Raw genomic sequence first — 20,762 nt, 5'->3', positions numbered from 1 at the left:
GTAACAGCTGGAGCTAGAATTCATGTGCTATTCCATTTATTCCAAGGATACAGTCCAGTGGTTTTCAGTGTATTTCACAGAATTGTGTAACTCTCAGTACAACTCATTTTTTTGGAATCTTTTTATCTCAAAACTTTTTTTAAAAAAATTTTTTAAAGAATATTTTTATCTCAAAAAGAAATCCCATGCTCATGAGTACTCATTGCCATTTACTCTTCCCCAGCTCTGAGAAACCACAAAATTTCTGTTTCTACAGATCTGTGTTACCCTGGACATTTAATATAAGTAGAATTACACAACAGATGATCTTTTATGACCGACTTCGTTCACTTAGTGTGATGTTTTCCAGGTTCATCTATGTTGTAGCATGTTTCAGTATTTTTTTAATTGTGGAAGAATTCCATTGTGTGAATATGCTACATTTTATTTTTCATCAGATGATGGACAGTTTCTCCAAATTATTGGTTATTATGAGTAATGCTGCTATAAATGTCCATGTACAGGTTTTTGTATGAACATACATATTTTTTTCACTTCTTTGGGGTATAAAACCCAGAAATGGAATTGTTGGGTCATATGGTGACTATATTTAACCTTTTGAGGAAAGGCCAAAGTTCTTTGAACGGGCTGCCCCAATTTACGTTTATGCCAGCAATTTGTGAGGGTTCCAATTTCTACACATTTTCACCCAAACTTGTTATTTCCTCACTTTTTTTTTTTTGTCATACTCATCTTCATATGAATCAAGTAGTATCTTGTAGTTTGATTTGCATTTTGCTAATAGCTACTGACCTTAGGCATCTGCCCATGTGCTTACTGGCCAGTTGTATATCAGTCTTTGCGGAAGTGCCTTTTTTCTTCCTATTTAAACAATGAATCATATGTCCTTCTTATTGAATCCCAAGTGTTCTTTATATATTCTAGATACAAGTCCCATGTCGCATGCAATAGATCCTCATCATTCACAGGTTATGTACTTGCAGACTTCTCTAGTCAGTAAAACTTATTTGTGACCCCAAAACCAATACTCATGGTTCTTTTGTAATCATTCACACACATGCTCAGATCAGTGGACAGTTTGAGTCACCTGATACACACTTTCCAGCTGAGGTGATACTCTGTTTCCTTGTTCAGCTCTCATACTGTAACTAAATATCCTTTCTGTAGTCTATTGAATGCTACGTTTTCCACCCAAGTAGAGTGCACAAGTGCTTTCTAGTGTCCCTGAGTCAAGAAGGCCATGAGATACCTTCCAGAGGAAATATGTGTGTTAAATAAGCTTCGTTCAGATATACATTAGTGTTGTTGGCTTTGAGATTGCTGTTACAAGTCAACAACATATATACCAAAACATATATAAGATATGGCGATCTCTTGATTGGTCAAAGAAATTGTTGCAACCAGAGGCTCACAGGAACCTCAGCCATAATTAAGAATTCACTTGGGGCGCCTGGGTGGCTCAGTCGTCTGAGTGTCCGACTTCGGCTCAGGTCATGATCTCGCGGTTCATGAGTTTGAGCCCCGCATCGGGCTCTGTTGCTGACAGCTCAGAGCCCGGAGCCTGCTTCAGATTCTGTGTCCCCCTTTCTCTCTGCCCCACCTCTGCTTGTGCTCTGTCTCTCTCTGTCTTTCAAAAATGAATAAACACTAAAAAAATTAAAAAAATAAAGAATTCACTAATTCAGTGTTTGTGGTGACTTTATAGAATATATGTACCATGAATAATAAGAGTCAGTTGCAAGTTTTCTGCAAAAATTTTGCTTCGTCCTGTAGATTGCCTTTTCATTTTCTCATTAGTGTCCTTTGAAGCATAATGTTTTAATTTTTTTAAGTTCTTTTTTTTTTTTTCTGAGACAAAGGCAGTGTGAGTGGCAGAGGGGCAGAGAGAGGGAGAGAGAGAATCCCAAGCAGACTTTGCACTGTCAGCGTAGAGCCCGTTGTGGGCCTTGAACTCACCAACCATTGAGATCGTGACCTGAGCCGAAATCAAGAGTTGGATGCTCAACCAACTGAGCCACCCAGACACTCTATAATGTTTTAATTCTTACAAGGTCCAACTTATTTTTTTCCCTGGCTTGTGCTTTTGGTCTCATATCTAGGTAAGCTTTACGTAACCCAAGATCACAAGGATTTACTTCTATATTTTCTTCTAAGGTGTTTTTACTCTTAGTAGAGTAAGAACTCTTAGTTCTTCCATGTAAGTCTGTGATCCAGTTTGAGTAATTTTTGTGTATGGTGTGAGGAAGGGACACAACTTCAATGGCTATTCAGTTCTCTTCAGGGGACTGAGTGGCCACCAACCTTTCTTATTCCTTTCAGTCCCATGTTGCATAAACTCCATCCCCCCAGGTAGTGAGAGGACTGGAGTCCTGGTCCATCCACTCCCTACTTATGAGATGAAAGCTCTATCATAGGCACGTGAGGCCAAAAATAAGGCCAAATCATCCTTATCCCAGTTCTTCCCAAGAAGATACTGTAGGCCTAGACGTGGCTTGATGAAGGATTCTTGAGTTCTTGGCTATATCCAGAGTGAAGCTTCTATCAAGCTAATTGAGGATAGGGACTAACGGTATGGATTTTTAGCTCAAATGCCAGTTTTTTAGTGTTCTTACCCAAACTTACAAGATTTTCTTAATTTTTTTTTGCACTTTCTGTGTGCCATTAAGACAATCAAGAGATTTTTAACTTGTTGGATTTTTAGTAATTTTTACAAGTTATGGTTGCTTTTCTGGGAGAAGGTCCATGAAGCTCCTCCTACCCTCATTCAAACAGCTGTTATCGAGACACATTTTGAAAGTCAATTAATAATCTAGCAGTAGTGAAGTGAGATTTAGCGATTTCCGTAGTTGATTAGTAGCGATTACCCGTGTCATTAAACCCTTAATGTTTATGGCCACTGATTGCAATATTCTAGATAAAAACATCATTCCAAATGCCATATGGTGCTCAAAAAAAGACTTTCACCTTTCACGTTAGCAGTAATCAGAAGCGAATAAATATATTATGAACTAAACTCCATCACAAGTGAATAGATTTTTCATTCACAGTAACAAGTATGTTCTTACGTGGAAAGCTATCCTGACAGTCCATATGGCAGTAAGGATCACATAATGACATTAATTAAAATTTTATTGTACAACTTGACATTGATTTTCTTAGTTTTATGACACACCTAATATATTTAACTGCAACGCAGGGGCAAGCATTGATGACTTTATACATTCTGTGGAGCATCAAAACATAGCTTTGGAAGTGGATGCATTTGGAACTAAAAATGCCGTAGATGACCCATCTTATAATGGAGCCATCATAGTGTCTGGTAATGAAAAGGTATGTTGGTCTCTGTTTCATAATTTTTCCCCAAGATGTGGAAAACCAATACGATATCGATGTACTCAGCTTTCCATTTCAGGATGTGAAATGAAAAACAAAGAATGCTTGCATTTATTACTCAGTGAATTGTAGTCATTAACATGATGAATAATTCATATTTTAATCATTGTCTACCAACACAAGCTGTGTGTATTAGCAAAATAAACACTATATAATACCCCCTGTCAAGTGCATATTTAAGTCCAAAGAACTCAGATTTCCTCTCAAGGATTTTAGAATACATATTTTCTGAAACTTCTGTTTTATTCTTAAACAATAATACTTGATGCTAGCCTTCACCCAGATGTCTGGTGTCCTGAAAATTAGATTCAGTCTATATGCTTGCTCTGTTTTACTTACACAGTGTTTGTGTTTTGCTTTATTTGACACCATTTAAAAAAAAAATTTTTTTTTACATTTATTTATTTTTGATAGAGAGAGATAGAGCACAAGTGAGGGAGGGGCAGAGAGAGAGGGAGACACAGAATCTGAAACAGGCTCCAGGCTCTGAGCTGTCAGCACAGAGCCCGACGTGGGGCTCGAACTCACAAACCGCAAGATCATGACCTGAGCTGAAGTCGGATGCTTCACCGACCGAGCCACCCAGGCGCCCCTATTTGGCACCATTTTAAAAACAGGATTTTTTACATTTTAGATATTGAATTTTGACCTCTTTAGCAAAAAAAAAAAAAAAAAAAAAAGACCTTTGAGAATTTATAATTTTGCTTTTTATATTTTAGTGTTACAGATTTTCATTAGTATGCAATACCAAAAGACTAAATTGCTTCCCAGTTCTCATGGATATTATTAGCAATGCACTGCTTGGAATGGTTAAGCCATCAGCACACATCCAAACTGATAGAAGTACATTTTCAAGCGTAAGTATACTGACTCTCTTCCATCAGGAATCTGGTCTCTCCTGCACCAAGAATGTCCCAGGTCACTCTTTTAAGTGCTGCAATCTCGTTCTTATTGAGTAAATGGCTGCATAATAAGTCACGACTTGGTTCATGCCAGCTCTCTGGTTTTAAGAAATCAGTACACTTTTTAGAGCTTCAGTGTTTTCAGTAATCTCTATACCCAGCAGGGGCTCAAATTCGCAACCCCAAGATAAGAGTCGCACCAACTGAGCCACCCAGGGGCCCCTGGAGCTTTTTTTTTTTTTAACTTTTTTAATGTTTTATTTATTTTTGAGAGACAGACAGAGACAGAGAATGAGCATGGGGAGGTGCAGAGAGAGAGGGAGACACAGAATCTGAAACAGGCCCCAGGCTCTGACAGCTCAGAGCCCAACACGGGGCTTGAACTCATGAACTGCAAAATCATGACCTGATCCGACGTCGGATGCTTAAGGGACTGAGCCACCCAGGTGCCCAGAGCTTTAATTTTTTTTTTAAATTTTTTTTTCAACGTTTTTTATTTATTTTTGGGACAGACAGAGAGAGACAGAGCATGAACGGGGGAGGGGCAGAGAGAGAGGGAGACACAGAATCGGAAACAGGCTCCAGGCTCCGAGCCATCAGCCCAGAGCCTGACGCGGGGCTCGAACTCACGGACCGCGAGATCGTGACCTGGCTGAAGTCGGACGCTTAACCGACTGCGCCACCCAGGCGCCCCCAGAGCTTTAATTTTTTAAATGCAAAACAGAACTCTTTTTCAAAGGGAATGTGAGGTAATGAAAGTGAAGTCAGGAAGCACTGAGACTAACACAAAAATAACAAAAGTAGGAAGGAAGGAGAGAGACAGAAAGAAGAAAAGGAAAGAGAAGGGAAGGGGAGGGGAGGGGAGGGGAGGGAAGGGAAAGGAAGAAACTGAAGTCTTATGATTACTTTTAGAAACACTACAGAGAAAAAAATTTAGGACAAAGTTCAGACCAACACTGCAGGCTGGTTACACTAGAATTATTCCAGTTCCTTGTAATAAATATTCATTATTTGGGCCTGCCAGCTTTTTCATACCTGGGGCAAAAGGAAAAAAAAAAATCCCTAAAAAAAAGGCCCATGTGATTGGATTGTGTACACAGCCTTGTAAGTTTGGAAACCAGAATACAGATTAGAGTTTGTAATTGTTCCTTTTTGATGATTTCCTAAATATATTGCTTCCACTTAGAGAGTTCTTTGAACCCAGAGACCGTGTATTTTTAACCCTACAGAATATTTTATACCTTGAGATAAGGCTGAGGACATGATAAGCACCAAGTAACTTATTTGTTAAATGTATAAATGAAAGTCAGAGGTCAGCAAATTATCTATATTCCATTCAAATCTAGGGTTTTAGAATAATATATATATGGCTAAAGACCATTTACCCATGTGTATATAAATGGACCTTGTGTCCATCATTTTCACACACTCCTGTAGGATTTTGAGTTGACTTCTCACGACATACCTCATGGTGCGTTCAGCAAATAAAAATTCCTTTCAGTAAGGGTGTGTAAGAAGCTTAATCCCTAAAGCAAAAAGTTTTAGTCATTCATCAAGTACTAATTTTAGACTATGCTATGGTTCATTTAATTAACCTCCTATCCATTTTCTGGTTTCTGAGGGAGGATACCATAGTTGAGCAAATTTCCATCAATAGAAACATTCCGTTTTAGCTATGATGAGTTCGATACCAACTAACTACCTTACTTGACCTTGTTTCACGTGCTCAGCATCCGAACTTTAATATCTCCAGCAACTCAGGTTATACTCTATTTGGATTTACCTGTTCGTTGCTCAGGTAAGAGTTTTTGGGAGTTTCAGACCTTGCTTCTGTCCTGCTCAAGTCAAAGGATTTACCACTGAGTACTGAACCCACCCCGCATGCAAGGTGTTCTTAAAAGATTCTGTCAATAACCTTAAATCTCACCTTTCTGTCGTGAGAAAGGTTGTCTCTGATGGCCAAGCTGAAGATGACCAGACTCTGGTTATAACTTTAAAAAAAAAAATTTTTTTAACGTTTATTTCTGAGAGAGAGAGACAGAGAGAGCGTGAGCATGGGAAGGGCAGAGAGAGAGGGAGACACAGAACTCGAAGCAGGCTCCAGGCTCCAAGCTGTCAGCACAGAGCCCTATGCGGGGCTCGAACTCACGGACCATGAGATCATGACCTGAGCCGAAGTTGGCCGCCCAACCAACTGAGCCACCCAGACACCCCTGGTTATGACTTTTCTCAGCAATGTGTGTAACTAAACACCTTTGTGGATCACGAAAGTAACGTGGAAACTGTTTTCAGGGCAGTCAGTGCATCTTCTGTCGCTAAAGACTGTTCCAAACAGGAGCGACATTGTGTGTGAGCAACTGCGAAGGTTTTTCATGGAGATTCCACTTCCCTTTCTAGTACTGTGCTTTATCTCTACTTTGGAAGCCTCAACCAATATTTTTCTGGTCTCACGGTGTACCTAGAAAGACACTTACCATCACTGTGCCCACAGAACATCCGAGAGGATTTTTGAGTCAGGCTGTCGCATTTGACATAATTAAATACCCGTGAAAAATGAGATGTTCCAACTGTGACTTGTCATTATTTACTGTTTTCACATCAGAATACATTTTAGAATCCTAAAATAAGAAAACGTAAAATCTTACTCCTCTTTTGTTTCCCAGCAGTGTAATACTTATCAGTTCAGTCTCATGCTTGGAGTCACTTTCCTTATCCCTGTAACTGGGTATAAAGCCAAGAGTCATGCTTCATAATTGGATGGATAATGAAAGAGTTTGGGAACCTCAGTGGGGACCTAAGGAGGGAGTATATGTCATCAGTTTAATATTTTTTTTAATGTGTTCCAGAAAGCAAATTTTGAATTTGTTGCTCAGCTCGTTATATTTGCATTTTCAGGAGTCACAGAGAAATTCGTTTGTATTTTGGGAACATACCATATTATGGGCGATTTTGGCATCCTCTTGTACTCCTTATATTGCAATGAGCAGCTTCGATGATTATAAGGTAATAATGAAAACTTCATTACTTTGTATAACTAGAAGGTGAAGGTGAAAGTCCTTCCACAAGGCTTTTATACAAGCCTTTTCACAAGGCTATTTATACACTTCTTAAATGCTTATTTATTTTTGAGAGAGAAAGCATACGAACAGGGGAGGGGCAGAGAGAGAGGGAGACAGAGGATCCAAAACGGGCTCCATGCTGACAGCGGAGAGCCCGACGTAGGGCTTGAACTCATGAACCGTGAGATCGTGACGTGAGCTGAAGTCGGATGCTTCACCGACTGAGCTACCCAGGTACCACCCTCCCATCCGTTTATACATGCTTCATAGAGCAGCCAATTCAGCAATAAATCCTAAGATATAAAAATTTTGTTTGATGTCTTTATAAATACAGAGATAAATAAAGAGGTTACAGATAGAGAAGATTCTAAAAGTTGCATGGATGTGCAGCACCTAGAATAGACCAAATAAATTTGAAAAAGAAAAGACAAAGTTGGAAGGGTTATGTTTCTGCCCTCAAGGCTTACTACAAAGTTATAGGAGTGGAGAATGTGTTGTATTTATTTAGGATCGTCATATAGGCGTAGGAAACAAAATAGACATTGCAGAGATTATCAGTTGATTTTCAGTAAAATCTGCCAGAGAATTCAGCAAATTGTACCGGAACGACTTGACATTGGTATGAGGAAAAAAAATAGTGTTCTCAACACTCACCCCCCACCATACACAAATTTTATTTGAAATGAATCGTCGGTTTTGTGGTAAGCAATTATTTCTTGCTTAGATGGGGCAGAATGAGCATATATACCATAAAGGAAAATGAGAACTTGAAATTCGTCAAAGTTAAAACCTTTTGCTCTTTGTAAAGCACCAATAAGAAAATAAAAAGCTTCGGGCTGGGAAGAAAAAATATCCACAACACTCGTACATCTAACAAAACATTTGTTATCGCACATAAACGAGAATTGGAGGGTTGCATGGTCCCTGCACAAGGAAAAGACAAAAATTTGTGAAGCATTCCATATTAAAAAAAAAAATTTTTTTGTACTAAGAAGATAAAGAACTCTTACAGCTCAGTAGTAAAAGATAGCCTAAATTTTAAAGATGGGCAAAATATTTGAACAAATGCTTCACTGAAGATATGTGGAAGGAAAATGCTCCCATGAAAAGATGGCTAATATCATGGGTAATCAGGAAAAGAGCCCCCATGAGATAGCTCTACACACGAACGAAAATGAGTAAATGAACATGACTGAAAATACCACGTTTGGGAGGATATGGAGAAACTGGAACTGTAATGCGTCATCGGCAGGAACATAAAATGCACAGTCACTTTGCTAAGCCATTCGACGCTGTCTTACAAAGTGAAAAATACACTTATGGTGTGGCCCGGAATGTCTCTCCTAAGTATTTACCTGGGAGAAAAGAAAATCTCTTTCCATATACAGACTGGTACGTTCATGTTCTTGGCAGCTTTATTCATGATAGCCAACTCTCTGAAACAGCCCAGATTTCCATCAAGCTGTGAATTGATAGAAATCCTTGGGTGGCCAGACCAGGGGATGTTACTGAGCAGTACAAAAGAAGGAACAACTGATAAATGCATCAGCATGGATACGGGTCATAACCATTACACTGAGGCAATGAAGACAGGAAAGAGTAAATACTGAATGATTTCATTTATATGAAATTCTCAGAAAGGTAAAATAAATTCACAGTGACAGAAAGGAGACCTGTGGTTTCTTGTAACCCCTGATAAAGGCTATTAACTGCAAAGGAGCATGGGAAATTGGGGGGCGGGGTAATGTAAATGCTCTATACTCTGATTATGATTGTGATACAGGAATCCATGCATGTGTCAAACCCCACGCAACTGAATACTTCATAGGGACATTTTTTATGGTTTCAAAATCACATTTCAAAAAAGTTAGAGAGAATTGAAATAAAGGAACATGGTATGTTGAAAACGTGAGAACAAAAAAATATTTAATGTGTAACTGACTATACATTTTCATTCACAGACACTCTTTCGTTGCTTGCCATGCATTTTTGATGTACCGACAGATATTTGGAGCATCTTTTAAGATGAAGACTGATTCAGTAGTTCTGGAGTAGAGACAGATTTTGAGTGGCAGTCATAGGGTGATGGATTCATATGACTCGTCAACCCAGGCCAACTCGCATTAGCTTTACTTGCAAATCTCAATAGAATGCCTTTTAATGGCTCCATTTTTGTAACTTGACTGCACAGAGTGACCCTGCATAAGGATCTTTATCTGTTCCTCTCCAAAGTGATTCTGTTGTCCAAGGGAAGGGAGCGCTGGCTGTTCTGTTCTCTTCCTAGTGTAGAACCTCCGGGGAATCTTGGGAAACACCATTTGCTGGCCTGAGGTAACTGTCAGGCATCTCGTAGTTAACACTGTCCTAACTTAAAATGACTCCCAGGGGCACCTGGGTGGCTCAGTCAGTTAAGCCTCAGACTCTTGGTGTCGGCTCAGGTCCTGATCTCCCGTTTCGTGGGATGGAGCCCCACATCGGGCTCTGCCCTGAACAGAGCCTGCTTGGGACTCATTCTCTCTCTCTCTCTCTCTCTCTCCCTCTCAAAATAAATAAATAAACTTAAAAAAAAATGCCTCCCGTAGGAAATGCGGACATTTTCTTTCTCTGGTCTGTGAAACGCCTCAATCCCACCATGTTCCTCCCAACCCTTTGGCCACTGTCTGTCTCCTTTGGAACTCCTCATTCTTCTCCATTGTCTCTAAATTCTGAACTCCTTACATCTCAGTCCTAGGCTCTCTCATCATTCTTGATGTCATTCTGTCCTAGGCAAACTCATCTAACCTTATGGCTTCAAACCCCTTTTACCTACCCATCACTCAACAGACTTGATCTCTAATTTCTTTCTTCTTCTTCTTCTTTTTTTTTTTTTTTTTTAGTTTGAGAGAGAGAGAGAAAGAGTGTGCCTGTGCGGGGGTGGGGGAAGGGGACAGAGAGAAGAGAGAGAATCCCAAGCAGGCCCAGTGCCATCAGCACAGAGCCCAGTGCAGGGCCAGTCCCACCGCCGTAGGATCATGACTGGAGCCGAAATCAAGAGTCAGACGCTTAACTGACGGAGTCACCCAGGCGCCCCAAGATCTCTAATTTCTCACGTTACCTCCAGTGCGGATCCAAACTCCCTTCTCCGGGGTTGCCACTGGGAGAATCACAGACTCTCCCAACTTAACCACATCTCCAAAGCTGAATTTATGATATTGTTGAACGCGTACCCCCTTTCCGCATTTCCTGCCCTCCAGAGCTGGCAGTGCTGGGCACTCACTCGGTCAGTAACCTAAAACCACCATTCACCCCTCTCCGGGCTTCACCACAGATCCGTCCATCGCCAAATCCTTTTCAGTCGTGCCAACTGACTGGGCCGGTGCTCAGAGATTTTGACACGCATCCTTAGGTCAAATTCCATCTCTGACAGGGGCCTATTTTAGCCAACCGGAGACCATCAGCAAATGAACTATTTTTGAAAGAAAAGAAACATATTCAAAATTGCTTAACCGTTTATTGCGATTGCTTCATTGGGGCCCAACCCCTCATCACTTGATAAGTAGTTTTAAAATATGTAATTTAGTGTGCTTATTCAGAGACGGGCAGGAATGCAAGACACGTAGTATTTACGAATGTAATAATATTCATGTACGTGGGCATAAATATTTGGATGGGTAATAAATATTTGCATGTGTGCTATGCCAAAACTACCCTAATGTATCCTTTAGTTAGAATGAAAGGAATAAAGCCATTTCATATGTATATAAGGTACATATCGTGTTATGTATTTATGTATAATAGTAACTAAAACATAATATTTTATGTATAACCTTGATATGTATATAGACATGTGTAGAGAGAGACAGCACAAGACTTCACAGTGAGTCAAAGCAGAATCACCCTGATGGAAGGCTAGCTGCTTAAATAAACCACCCTGTTCCCGTAGATTATTAATCACTGTTTTGTTTACTGCAGTGTTAATACCTTAATTACACTGAGACCTTCTTATACGTATTTCCACTGGGTGCATGACGAACATCAATATTGTTCATGAAAGCAACAAACTGACCATCTGTGTTTGGAACTATCCGTATCCCTTGGTCCCCATAATGCTTCTGGCCATGATGCAGAATTATTACAAAGGAAAATGCTGATCAAATGTTTTCTTACATAATCCACGTTTTCTGGAAGCTTCAACTGAACTAGCGCTTTGTGTCTTTGCTGTTTTGTAATCAGAACAAAGCTCAGTCCCAGCTCCGGATTTCAGGCCTCTTCCCTTCTGCTTACTGGTTTGGGCAGGCGCTGGTGGATGTCCCAATGTACTCCCTGATCTTACTGCTTATGTATTTATTAGACTACGGCTTAAACTTCCAAGAGTCTGCGTTTGTAACTATAAATCAGACTATACAAGTAAGTGATGATATTCATAGAACAAATACCGTTGAATGATTTCATGAAAAAAATTGAAGATGCAAATGATATTTGTATTGTCATAAATTAAATCGCTGTAAAACTCTGTGCTACAACACTCTTTTGGCTCCTGATGTGTTTCTCGGATTGCATTTGCCTTTGACTGAACATCACGTTCCTGTTGATTTCAGATCCCCTGTTCTATTGGCTATGCCTTCTCACTTATCTTCTTGACATACGTGATTTCGTTCATTTTTCGCAAGGGGAGGAAAAATAGTGGCATTTGGTCTTTTTCCTTCTTTATGGTAAGTATATTTTTTGTGTACAATTCTGAGCCAGTAAAGTTTGCCCTCAGTAGAATGATAAATTAATATCATAATCTAAAATATTTTGTTTTCTTTATGCATGATCCTTTTCAAACTCTGCATGTTTTTCTCTTCCTAATTTCTAGCCTTGTCTCTCTCTCTCTTTTTAATGTTTATTTATTTTTGAGAGAGAGCAGGGGGAGGGCGGCAGAGAGAGAGGGAGACGCAGAATCCAAAGCAGGCTCCAGGCTCCACGCCATCAGCACAGAGCCCAACACAGGGCTCGAACTCACAAACCGTGAGATCGTGACCTGAGCTGAAGTCAAGACGCTTAACCAACTGAGCCACCGCAGGCACCCCTACCCGCAGGCACCCCTACCCTCCTCTCTTTTAAAAGTAGCCAAATTGTTTCTAGAACCATAAAGTATTTGCTAGAAGGAAGCCAGGAAACCATTTGTATCTTCTTTACTGAAAAACAAAGAAGCCCACAGACCTCCACGAGATTACGAATGTTGTTGCTAGCCTGGTTAAAATTAGAAACTACTTCTCCAAATGCTACTAGAGTTAATTCCACAAAAGCAACATTTATTTTATCGAAATTAGGAAGGAAAAGTACATGTTATCTCCTATTACCTATTCTAATTTCCTGTCATTCTGGCTGCCAAAAAGTAAATTATTAATTCAACAAATACTAGTTGGCTTCAGGACACCTGGGTAGCTCAGTCAGTTAAGCGTCCTGTTCCCGATTTCGACTCAGGTCATGATCTCACAGTTCATGAATTTGAGCCCAATGCCAGGCTCTGCACTAAGAGTGCAGAGCCTGCTTAGGATTCTCTGTCTCTCTTTCTCTCTCTGCCCCTCCCCTGCTCACTCTCTCTATCTCAAAATAAATAAATCGGCTTTAAAAAAATGTGTATTAGTTGCCTTCCAACAATATGTCAAAAAGTAAGACTGATAATAAATAAAAAATAGTTTCAACCCTGAAAGGGCACTCAGAGGGTAAAAGAGAAGTAAACAGCCACTTACGAGAACAAAGTGACAAGGAAAAGATGATCTCTTTTTTTTTTTTTTAATTTACAAATTTTTATTTATTGCCTTTTTTTAGGGTTTTCGTAATAACCACTTTTGACAAAATTCCAAGGTACTTTAAAGGAATTCATATTTTGTCTATTTCATGATGGGCATAGGTCTGTTAAATGAGCACTAAAATCCTTGGCATTAGCTACAATCAAATGACAAATAGCAGCTCAGACTTCTTTTACTGTACTAAAGATGATCTCTTTTTAAAAGATTGCCTCTGTGAAAACCAGAGAAGGGAAAGATGAACTCATGAAAATGAGAGCAGAAATTTCCTTTAGGAATTGAAACCTGGAGAATAAGATTTTACTAGCTGAAGAAGAATGATGCAGTGAAGAAAGAGAAACCCAGAGGGGAGAAAGTCCAGGCTTATCCTAGGAACTGATAATAATCTGGCTTAGGGAAGGGAAGAAAACACCGTGCAGCATGGGCGTGGCCTTAGTTATGGTAAAAATATTGGTTGCAATCATGCTGGCCTTTGGTGATGTGCTCCAGAATTGAGTCTACAGGCTGTGGGAAGCTATGGAAGCTTCTAGTATAGACATGAAATGTGATCAGAAATATACTTTTAGGAGGAACATGCCCAGTGCCATAAAAATGGTAGCTTGTAACACAAAGAAGCCGGAAGTACAAAAACTTTCAGGGAACTTTTATCATTGCAGTGTTTTAGAAGAAAAAGTCTGAATGTGTCTGTTGGACCTCTCACCATCTCTTATCCCTGAATTCTATTGAATTCTCCTGAAGCCACTCTGGGTTTTTCTGTGCCTCTGTCTCTCCATCAGTATAACTAACAGAAGTCTCTCTCTCTCTCTCTGTTGTTGTTATGTCATTCCTACTAGATATCAGTTTGTGTTCCCCATGATCATTGCTTTTCTACCCGTTTTACCTCCGAAAAGAAGGCCAACTTTCTTCCTTTTCCGTAACAAAAATATTCCATACGTTAGATTTACCCAGTCGTGTCTCACTCATGATACTCTAGGTGAAAGGAATTTGGCTAAGTCACTAAGAGAACAGGTCAGTAGCAATAATGCTGATTTCAGTTGGGTTTCTGAAGCTGGGGCTGAAATTAGGGTTATCTTCAAGATGAGCCATCTCAGTTTGGAATATATGTTGAAATTCGAAGTGTTAATATGCGTGTCTGTTATCTTCTTTAGATCTCCACCTTCTCTTTGTTTTTATTTATGCTATTGGATTACTTTGGATATGGTGTGCTGTATTACATCACCTTTTTAATACCACAAGCCACCTTAATTGGCTGCATGTTCTTGTTTCTTTATGTAAGTAGTGCCACCATCTGCCCCAGTGTCCTAGAACTCTTGGCCAATTGTGAATGCTATGCTGGGGGTTGGGGTTCTACATCATGTTGAGTATACATGACATTGAAATATTTCTACCGCATGGATACCAGCTGAATTCCTCCCAGATAGGCCCGTGTGCTCCAGCTGAACTGCATTAGAAAACCTGCCCCCGGTCTGTGCATGGGGAGGGGGGGGTAACAGGTGGTGGGAAACAGAGCAGTCTTTACATGCTCGTAGGCATGCTCAGCTTTAGAAGAAGGCAAATGAAATACCCCCGATCTTTGGGATCTTGCGATTCTCGAGAGGCACTCCATAGGAATAAAATCCTTTTCTTCTAGCTAATCGACTTCTACAAAAGGAAGAAAGATACAGTGCATGCATGAAGATGGGGAAAGGGAAGGGAAGAGAATGGGAGGGGAGGGGAGGGAAGGGGAGGGGAAGGGAAGGGAAGGGAGGGGAGGGGCTTATGAAGGATCAACGGGCACAGGAAGGTGTGCGAAGCTCTGCGGGATAAGGATAAACCCTGTTTCTCTCTCCTTCCTTGGAGAGGCTAACGCATGCCCAAGATCCTCTCACCAGGTGGTGAGTACTTGCTAAATCCTATTGCTTCAAATAAAAACACAGTGCCTCTTAGACCTTGGGAGGAAGGAATACAACCCTTTGATACACATTTTGGAATGGACACCTACCCAATACTCATGGCGAAATCAGGGGACATACCAGTAGGGCTGTTCAGTGGGCCAATTCACGTTTATACGGATAAAAATGCACAAAACCAAAAACCTTCCTATGTAACCATTGTTTTTCCTTTTGCAGCAAGTCGAGTCTTCTCTTTGGACTCAAGAACCAACAAGGGCAGAGCCATTTCTGGTATTCTTAATTGTAAGAACACACCTGTCTTTCAAAACTGTTGTCTTTTCCTATACGAACCATTTTAATCCCTGTATACAGGGTGAAGCTTTTTATTAAGGTAGATATATGGGTATGTGTAGCCCATGGAGATAAAATATTAGTAAAATATGGAACACATTTTTCTATAAAGATTCACTGATTAGATAATATGCTTCCCAAATTTTGAAAACACTATACCAGTATTTAGACGAAATGACCTAAAGTAATGGTATTACCTAATTGTATTTGCTTCTAATGTTTCCATAAGCAAGATTGAAAACGAACTTGATAGTGGCACGATTTGACAGATAGATTATTGGAAATTTGAAATGGTTTTTCCAACCATACCTTTGGAGAAGTCTGACCATTCCTAGTTCATTTCTGATGTGAAACATTTCTCTTTGAGTGCTTCTAACCATGCATCTCTCTCTTTATTCCTAGCCTTTCCTTCATTTTATCATCTTCCTTTTTATTCTTCGGTGTCTGGAATGGAAGTTCGGAAAGACATCAACGAGGAAAGATCCTTTCTTTAGGTTGGGAGAAATCAAATTGGATTCTTTCATTTCAGTTATCAGTGGTTAATTTTTTTCATGCATAAAGTAACGATTTAGCAAAGAACTGCCAAGTCCTGGAACAGGCTGGGGTCGCAGCTATATGCCAAGACAAAATATAGAGATCGGAGTACCTAAATCAGAAGATTATAAGTAGAGGAGGAAAAGAGATCTGAAACACTCACTGTTAAGGGCTCTGTCTGACATGATGTGAAGTGAGAGGGTGGGAAAAGTTATCTGCTGCTAGTTCAGGTTTTTTTGTTTGCTTTTTAATGTTTATTTCTTTATTTTGAGACAGAGAGACAGAGAGACAGAGACAACGAGCAGGGGAGAGGCAGAGGGTGAGAGGGAGAGAGAACCCCGAGTAGGATCTGCACTGTCAGCACAGAGCTTGATGCAGGATTCAAACTCATGAACCAGCGAGATCATGACCCGAACTGAAATCAGAAGCCAGGTGCTTAACCACCTGAGCCACCCAGGCTCGGGTGGCTGGTTCAGTTTAAACAACAATCAGTTTAAATAGATTGGTAGTTGAAGGAATGCTACCAGTCTAGGGAGGAAGACTAGAATGATGAATAAGCCAAAGACCGCAATAATTATGCTCCTTTCCTGTGGTGCCGAGAAGCCCAGCTGGTCGATCGCAGACTGGTCCAATCATAATGGGACTTAGAAGCTGAGATTGTCTTTTTGTGGCATACAAGGACACGTCCATAAGCATCTTATTCCCTGTCTTCCATGCCACATTGATTTCATCTTTAACTATGACAGACAGTTGAGTGGGTGACTCACAAGGTAAAAGATGACCTTTAGGAAATCTAAGGTCGAGGCGCCTGGGTGGCCCTGTCAGTTAAGCATCCCACTTTGCTTTGGCTCAGGTCACGATCTCATGGCTCATGAGTTCGAGCCCCAAGTCGGGCTCTGCACAGATAACATGGAGCCTGCTTGGGATTCTGTCTCTCCCTCTCTCTCTGCCCCTCCCCCGCTCATGCTCTCTCTCAAAATAAATAATAAATAAACATACTTAAAAAAAAAAAAGAAATCTAAGATCGGTATGTGGGATTAGGGCAGAGGTAAGAGAGACTAAAATGACATAACTAGCTAGCTAGCTGGCTAGCTATGAAGGACCAGACTTAAAATAGAGGAGAAAGTGAATCTGGCACATATTCCCAAGAAATGGCCAGGCTCAGTAGGAGACCAAGCATCTAACTTGTATTTTCTGAGACCATCCTGACTCCAAATATGTCAACTCATTCTCCTCATGGAAATGCAATAATGCCAACATGGAGGTGGTGGTAAAGATAGGGTTTCTAGAAAAATTGCATCACTAAACTAGGATACTAAAGTCCTATGTTAGACAATAGATACTAAGTTGCCCAGCGATGATGAAAAAATAACGTCCCATAGGTAAGTAGAGCAAAAGATACGTGAGAAGCAATGGTCACTAAATATAGCAGTACCACGGACAGGAATAAGGTGAGGAAGGGCGGAGGAGTCATGGTACTAAAAGGAGAGTGTGACAATTTATTAAGTACCCAGCCTACTACTCAAAGCATCAGGTTTAAAGAATGCAGTATTCCGAATACAAGAATGAAGCTGCCAATCAGTGATTAATGGGTGGCTTTCTACTCTAGAATTTCTCCAAGAAGCAACAACGTGTATCAAAATCCAGAAGATCCAGAAGGGGAGGATGAAGATGTCCAAATGGAAAGAGTGAGAACAGCAGATGCCTTGAATTCCATGAACTTTGATGAGGTAAAACATACGTGGTAATGATTCCATCGAAACCACAAACATTTGTCGGTCAAAGTGGTCAGGCTACGAGTCTAATGCTCACAGAATTTTGAGTTTCTCTAATACATACAGGCAAAGACCACAACTCCAGTTTAGGAAGTGGTCATGTGATTACATCTAAAGAAGCAGATTAAGAGTCATGTCACCTCAGTTTGTCATTCACGGTTTAAAGAACCAGTAGAGAACAATGAAAATTGCAAAAGCCAAGAAAGACCTAGTGAACTTGAGAACCGGAATAAAGCGATAGGGTGACATTGCTTCTTGGAGAAAGTGCACGGTGCGGACTTCAAGGCAAAGTCTGGTCCACAGCTTGTTGTTTTGGATGCTTAAGGACAACACAGTACTTCTCCAAGTTTCTTTGCTCCTGTTCTGCACAAAATAACGTGCTGCTGAGTAACTGCCTTTGTCAGGGGTTAACGTGACTGAAAATAAAGACTAGGATTGGAGAATGGCCAGTAAACATGTCACCTAGGAGAAGGTCTTCTGTGATGCGTGGCTTGTGCCAACCAACCCAGTGGGAAGACACCAACCCAGTGGGAAGACAGAGTTTCCTCAAAGTTAACGGAGAGAATTAAGGTCTGATGTGATTTATTTGTTATTTACAGAGACCGGTCATTATTGCCAGCTGTCTACGCAAGGAGTATGCAGAGAAGAGGAAGCACTGCTTTTCCAAGAGGAAGAAGAAAATCGCCACGAGAAATGTCTCTTTCTGTGTTAGAAAAGGTTTGCCCCCAGTGGCTCATCCCCTGTTGGCTTGGGGCCCTCATTAGCTTTATGGTTCCTGATGAGAATCTGATGCATCATCTCTTGGTTTCACACACAGACTCATCAGCAGGTGACTGTGACAGCTCCTTTGACCTGTTCCATTTCTAAGTGAAATTAATTAACTCACCCCACGGATGGGGCACAGTCACATCTACATGGAAACCATGAGCAGTCTATTAAAATGAACCACTGGAGCTGTGACATTTCTATGTAACGAACATGATTGATTTCCTAGTGTTCTTCTTCACAAGAGAACTAACTGGGGTTGTACCCATCCAGTCAGAAGATTTGACCAGCAGCTGTCAGATGACCTCATTTTGTGTCATTGTCATGGAGTGCTTAGGGTCGCAGGAGACAAGAGTATGATACACTGGTTTCCAAGAGTGGCTTTACCCCTTCCTATCGGTGTGACCGTGGGCAGCTAACCTAATCTCTGAGAGCCGGCCCCAGATACGTAAGAAGGGATTATGGTAACTTCTCAGGGTTGACAAGTACATGAGATACTGTGTATAAAGCACATAGCACGATACTTGTCACATAGCAAGACTTCAGACTCTGTTACATTTTTTTTTAATTTTTTTGTTTATTTGTTTATTTTGAGAGAGAAAGTCAATATTAAGTGTAACCATTTTTTTTCAGGTGAGGTTTTAGGATTATTAGGACACAATGGAGCTGGTAAAAGTACATCCATTAAGGTGATAACTGGAGACACAAAACCAACTGCTGGACAGGTAAGTGAATTAGGCTAATAATTTACATTAATTTTAATACATATTATAGTTATAATTATGATATATTTTAATGTATCATATTTTAATATAATTATAATATATGGTTATATACCACATATAATTATAATGTATTATGTTTTATATAATTATAATATGTTATAATATAATTATGCTAATAAATTTATAAGATGTTGGGGCACGTGGGTGGCTCGATTAAGTATCCAACTTCGGCTCGGGTCACGATCTCGTGAGTTCGAGCCCCGCATCACGCTCCGTGCTGACAGCTCAGAGCCTAGAGCCTGCTGTAGATTCTGTGTCTCCCTCTCTATCTGCCCTCCCCCTGCTTGCCTTCTGTCTCTCTCTCCCAAAAATAAATAAACATTAATTTTTTTTAATTTATAAGATGTTAAAACTTTGTAAACAGCAAATATCATTTAATCATTAGATGATTGAAGTAAACTAGCAGAATAATACATTCACAAATTAACGTGTTCATACACAGAAAAATTAATCGCTGCCAGGGAGCAATTACTTATGCCTTCAGAGACATTTAGAGGGAATGTTCAGTATCCGATCAGAAATCAATATCAGAATCCGTACAAGTCTTATTTACAATATCATAAAACACACGCATTTGCACTTTGTTTTTCTTGACAAACTATTTGCTTCCATTTACTAACAGCGAGTGCAGTGTAACGCATTACTTTTTTGTTTTAGAGTTTTAAAATTTTTATGTATTTATTTTTCATGTTTTATTTATTTTTGAGAGAGCACGAGCAGGGGAGGGGCAGAGAGAGGGGGACAGAGGATCCCAAGAGGGCTCTGCGCTGACAGCAGTGAGCCCGATGTGGGGCTTGAACCCACAAACCACGAGATCATGACCTTAGCCCAAGTCAGATGTCCAACCGGCTGGGCCATCTGAGGTGCCCCTGTTTTAGACTTTTTTAAATTGAAATATAGTAGACATACAGGATTTGCACATTCAATGAACAATTGTTTTCCCTGCATGTAATGCTTTAACATCGAATTAAAATGTTGAAAAAAAAACACCTTTATTAAGTAATTATATTCATTGTCCTGCACAACGTGCTTGGACACTGGAACGTGTATTTTTGTACAGATCCACTATTTCTTGGGAGTATTTGTAAGGAATGGCTCAAAGTTGAGGGATATGAAGTCAACTTGAATCGTACATGCAATTGAACCGCATAAAGTGGTCTGAAAAAACAAAGGGGCTCAGATTTATCAAAGAGAGAGACAACATGACGTATAGAGAAAACATTTCCCCCCAAACTCCTTGGCAGAAAAAAAGAAAACTTTAAGAGCTCGCTCCTTTGGAAAGTATGTCCAGGGTTGTGGAGAACAGAATATAACGCAGAGGTCTAGGGGATTGCACCGTGGGAAAGGGGTTGGTGGTCAGCCTGGAGGGAAAAGACCTCCTGTAAAGTGATTGACAACCCACTAAAGACGGAAGAGAAAACATATCCACAATCCCTCCGAAGCCAAGCTGAGAGCAGGTGTCTGTGAAGGGGGCCACTCAGGGAGGTTGGTGGCTTGGTCAACTCTAATTGGACTCCTTCAGTTGAGACCACGCTTCAATTCAGTCACCACCT

The 20,762-nt window shown here is 40.3% G+C and overlaps 1 protein-coding gene across 5 annotated transcripts in view; it reads left to right on the top strand.

Annotated features, from left to right (window-relative positions):
• The window catches only part of ABCA8 (ATP binding cassette subfamily A member 8), a 77,100-nt gene that overhangs the window by 47,968 nt on the left and 8,370 nt on the right, over positions 1-20,762 (top strand). For all 5 annotated transcript variants that reach the window (XR_006196498.1, XM_042915815.1, XM_042915813.1 and 2 more), the window contains 11 exons: positions 3,197-3,330; positions 4,113-4,250; positions 7,191-7,298; positions 11,567-11,740; positions 11,932-12,045; positions 14,277-14,399; positions 15,237-15,302; positions 15,753-15,844; positions 17,494-17,614; positions 18,259-18,376; positions 19,058-19,149. Coding sequence is in view for 4 of the 5 variants with exons in the window: in XM_042915815.1 (XP_042771749.1) it covers positions 3,197-3,330; positions 4,113-4,250; positions 7,191-7,298; positions 11,567-11,740; positions 11,932-12,045; positions 14,277-14,399; positions 15,237-15,302; positions 15,753-15,844; positions 17,494-17,614; positions 18,259-18,376; positions 19,058-19,149 (1,280 nt within the window). In the remaining variant the exon portion in view is untranslated. The remainder of the gene's footprint in view (positions 1-3,196; positions 3,331-4,112; positions 4,251-7,190; positions 7,299-11,566; positions 11,741-11,931; positions 12,046-14,276; positions 14,400-15,236; positions 15,303-15,752; positions 15,845-17,493; positions 17,615-18,258; positions 18,377-19,057; positions 19,150-20,762) is intronic.

This window comes from Panthera leo, chromosome E1, assembly GCF_018350215.1.
Source record: "Panthera leo isolate Ple1 chromosome E1, P.leo_Ple1_pat1.1, whole genome shotgun sequence".
In the NCBI taxonomy this organism is placed as follows: Eukaryota; Metazoa; Chordata; class Mammalia; order Carnivora; family Felidae; genus Panthera; species Panthera leo.
The sequence above is the reverse complement of the archived record's forward strand: the minus strand, read 5'-3'. Positions and strand labels throughout refer to the sequence as shown.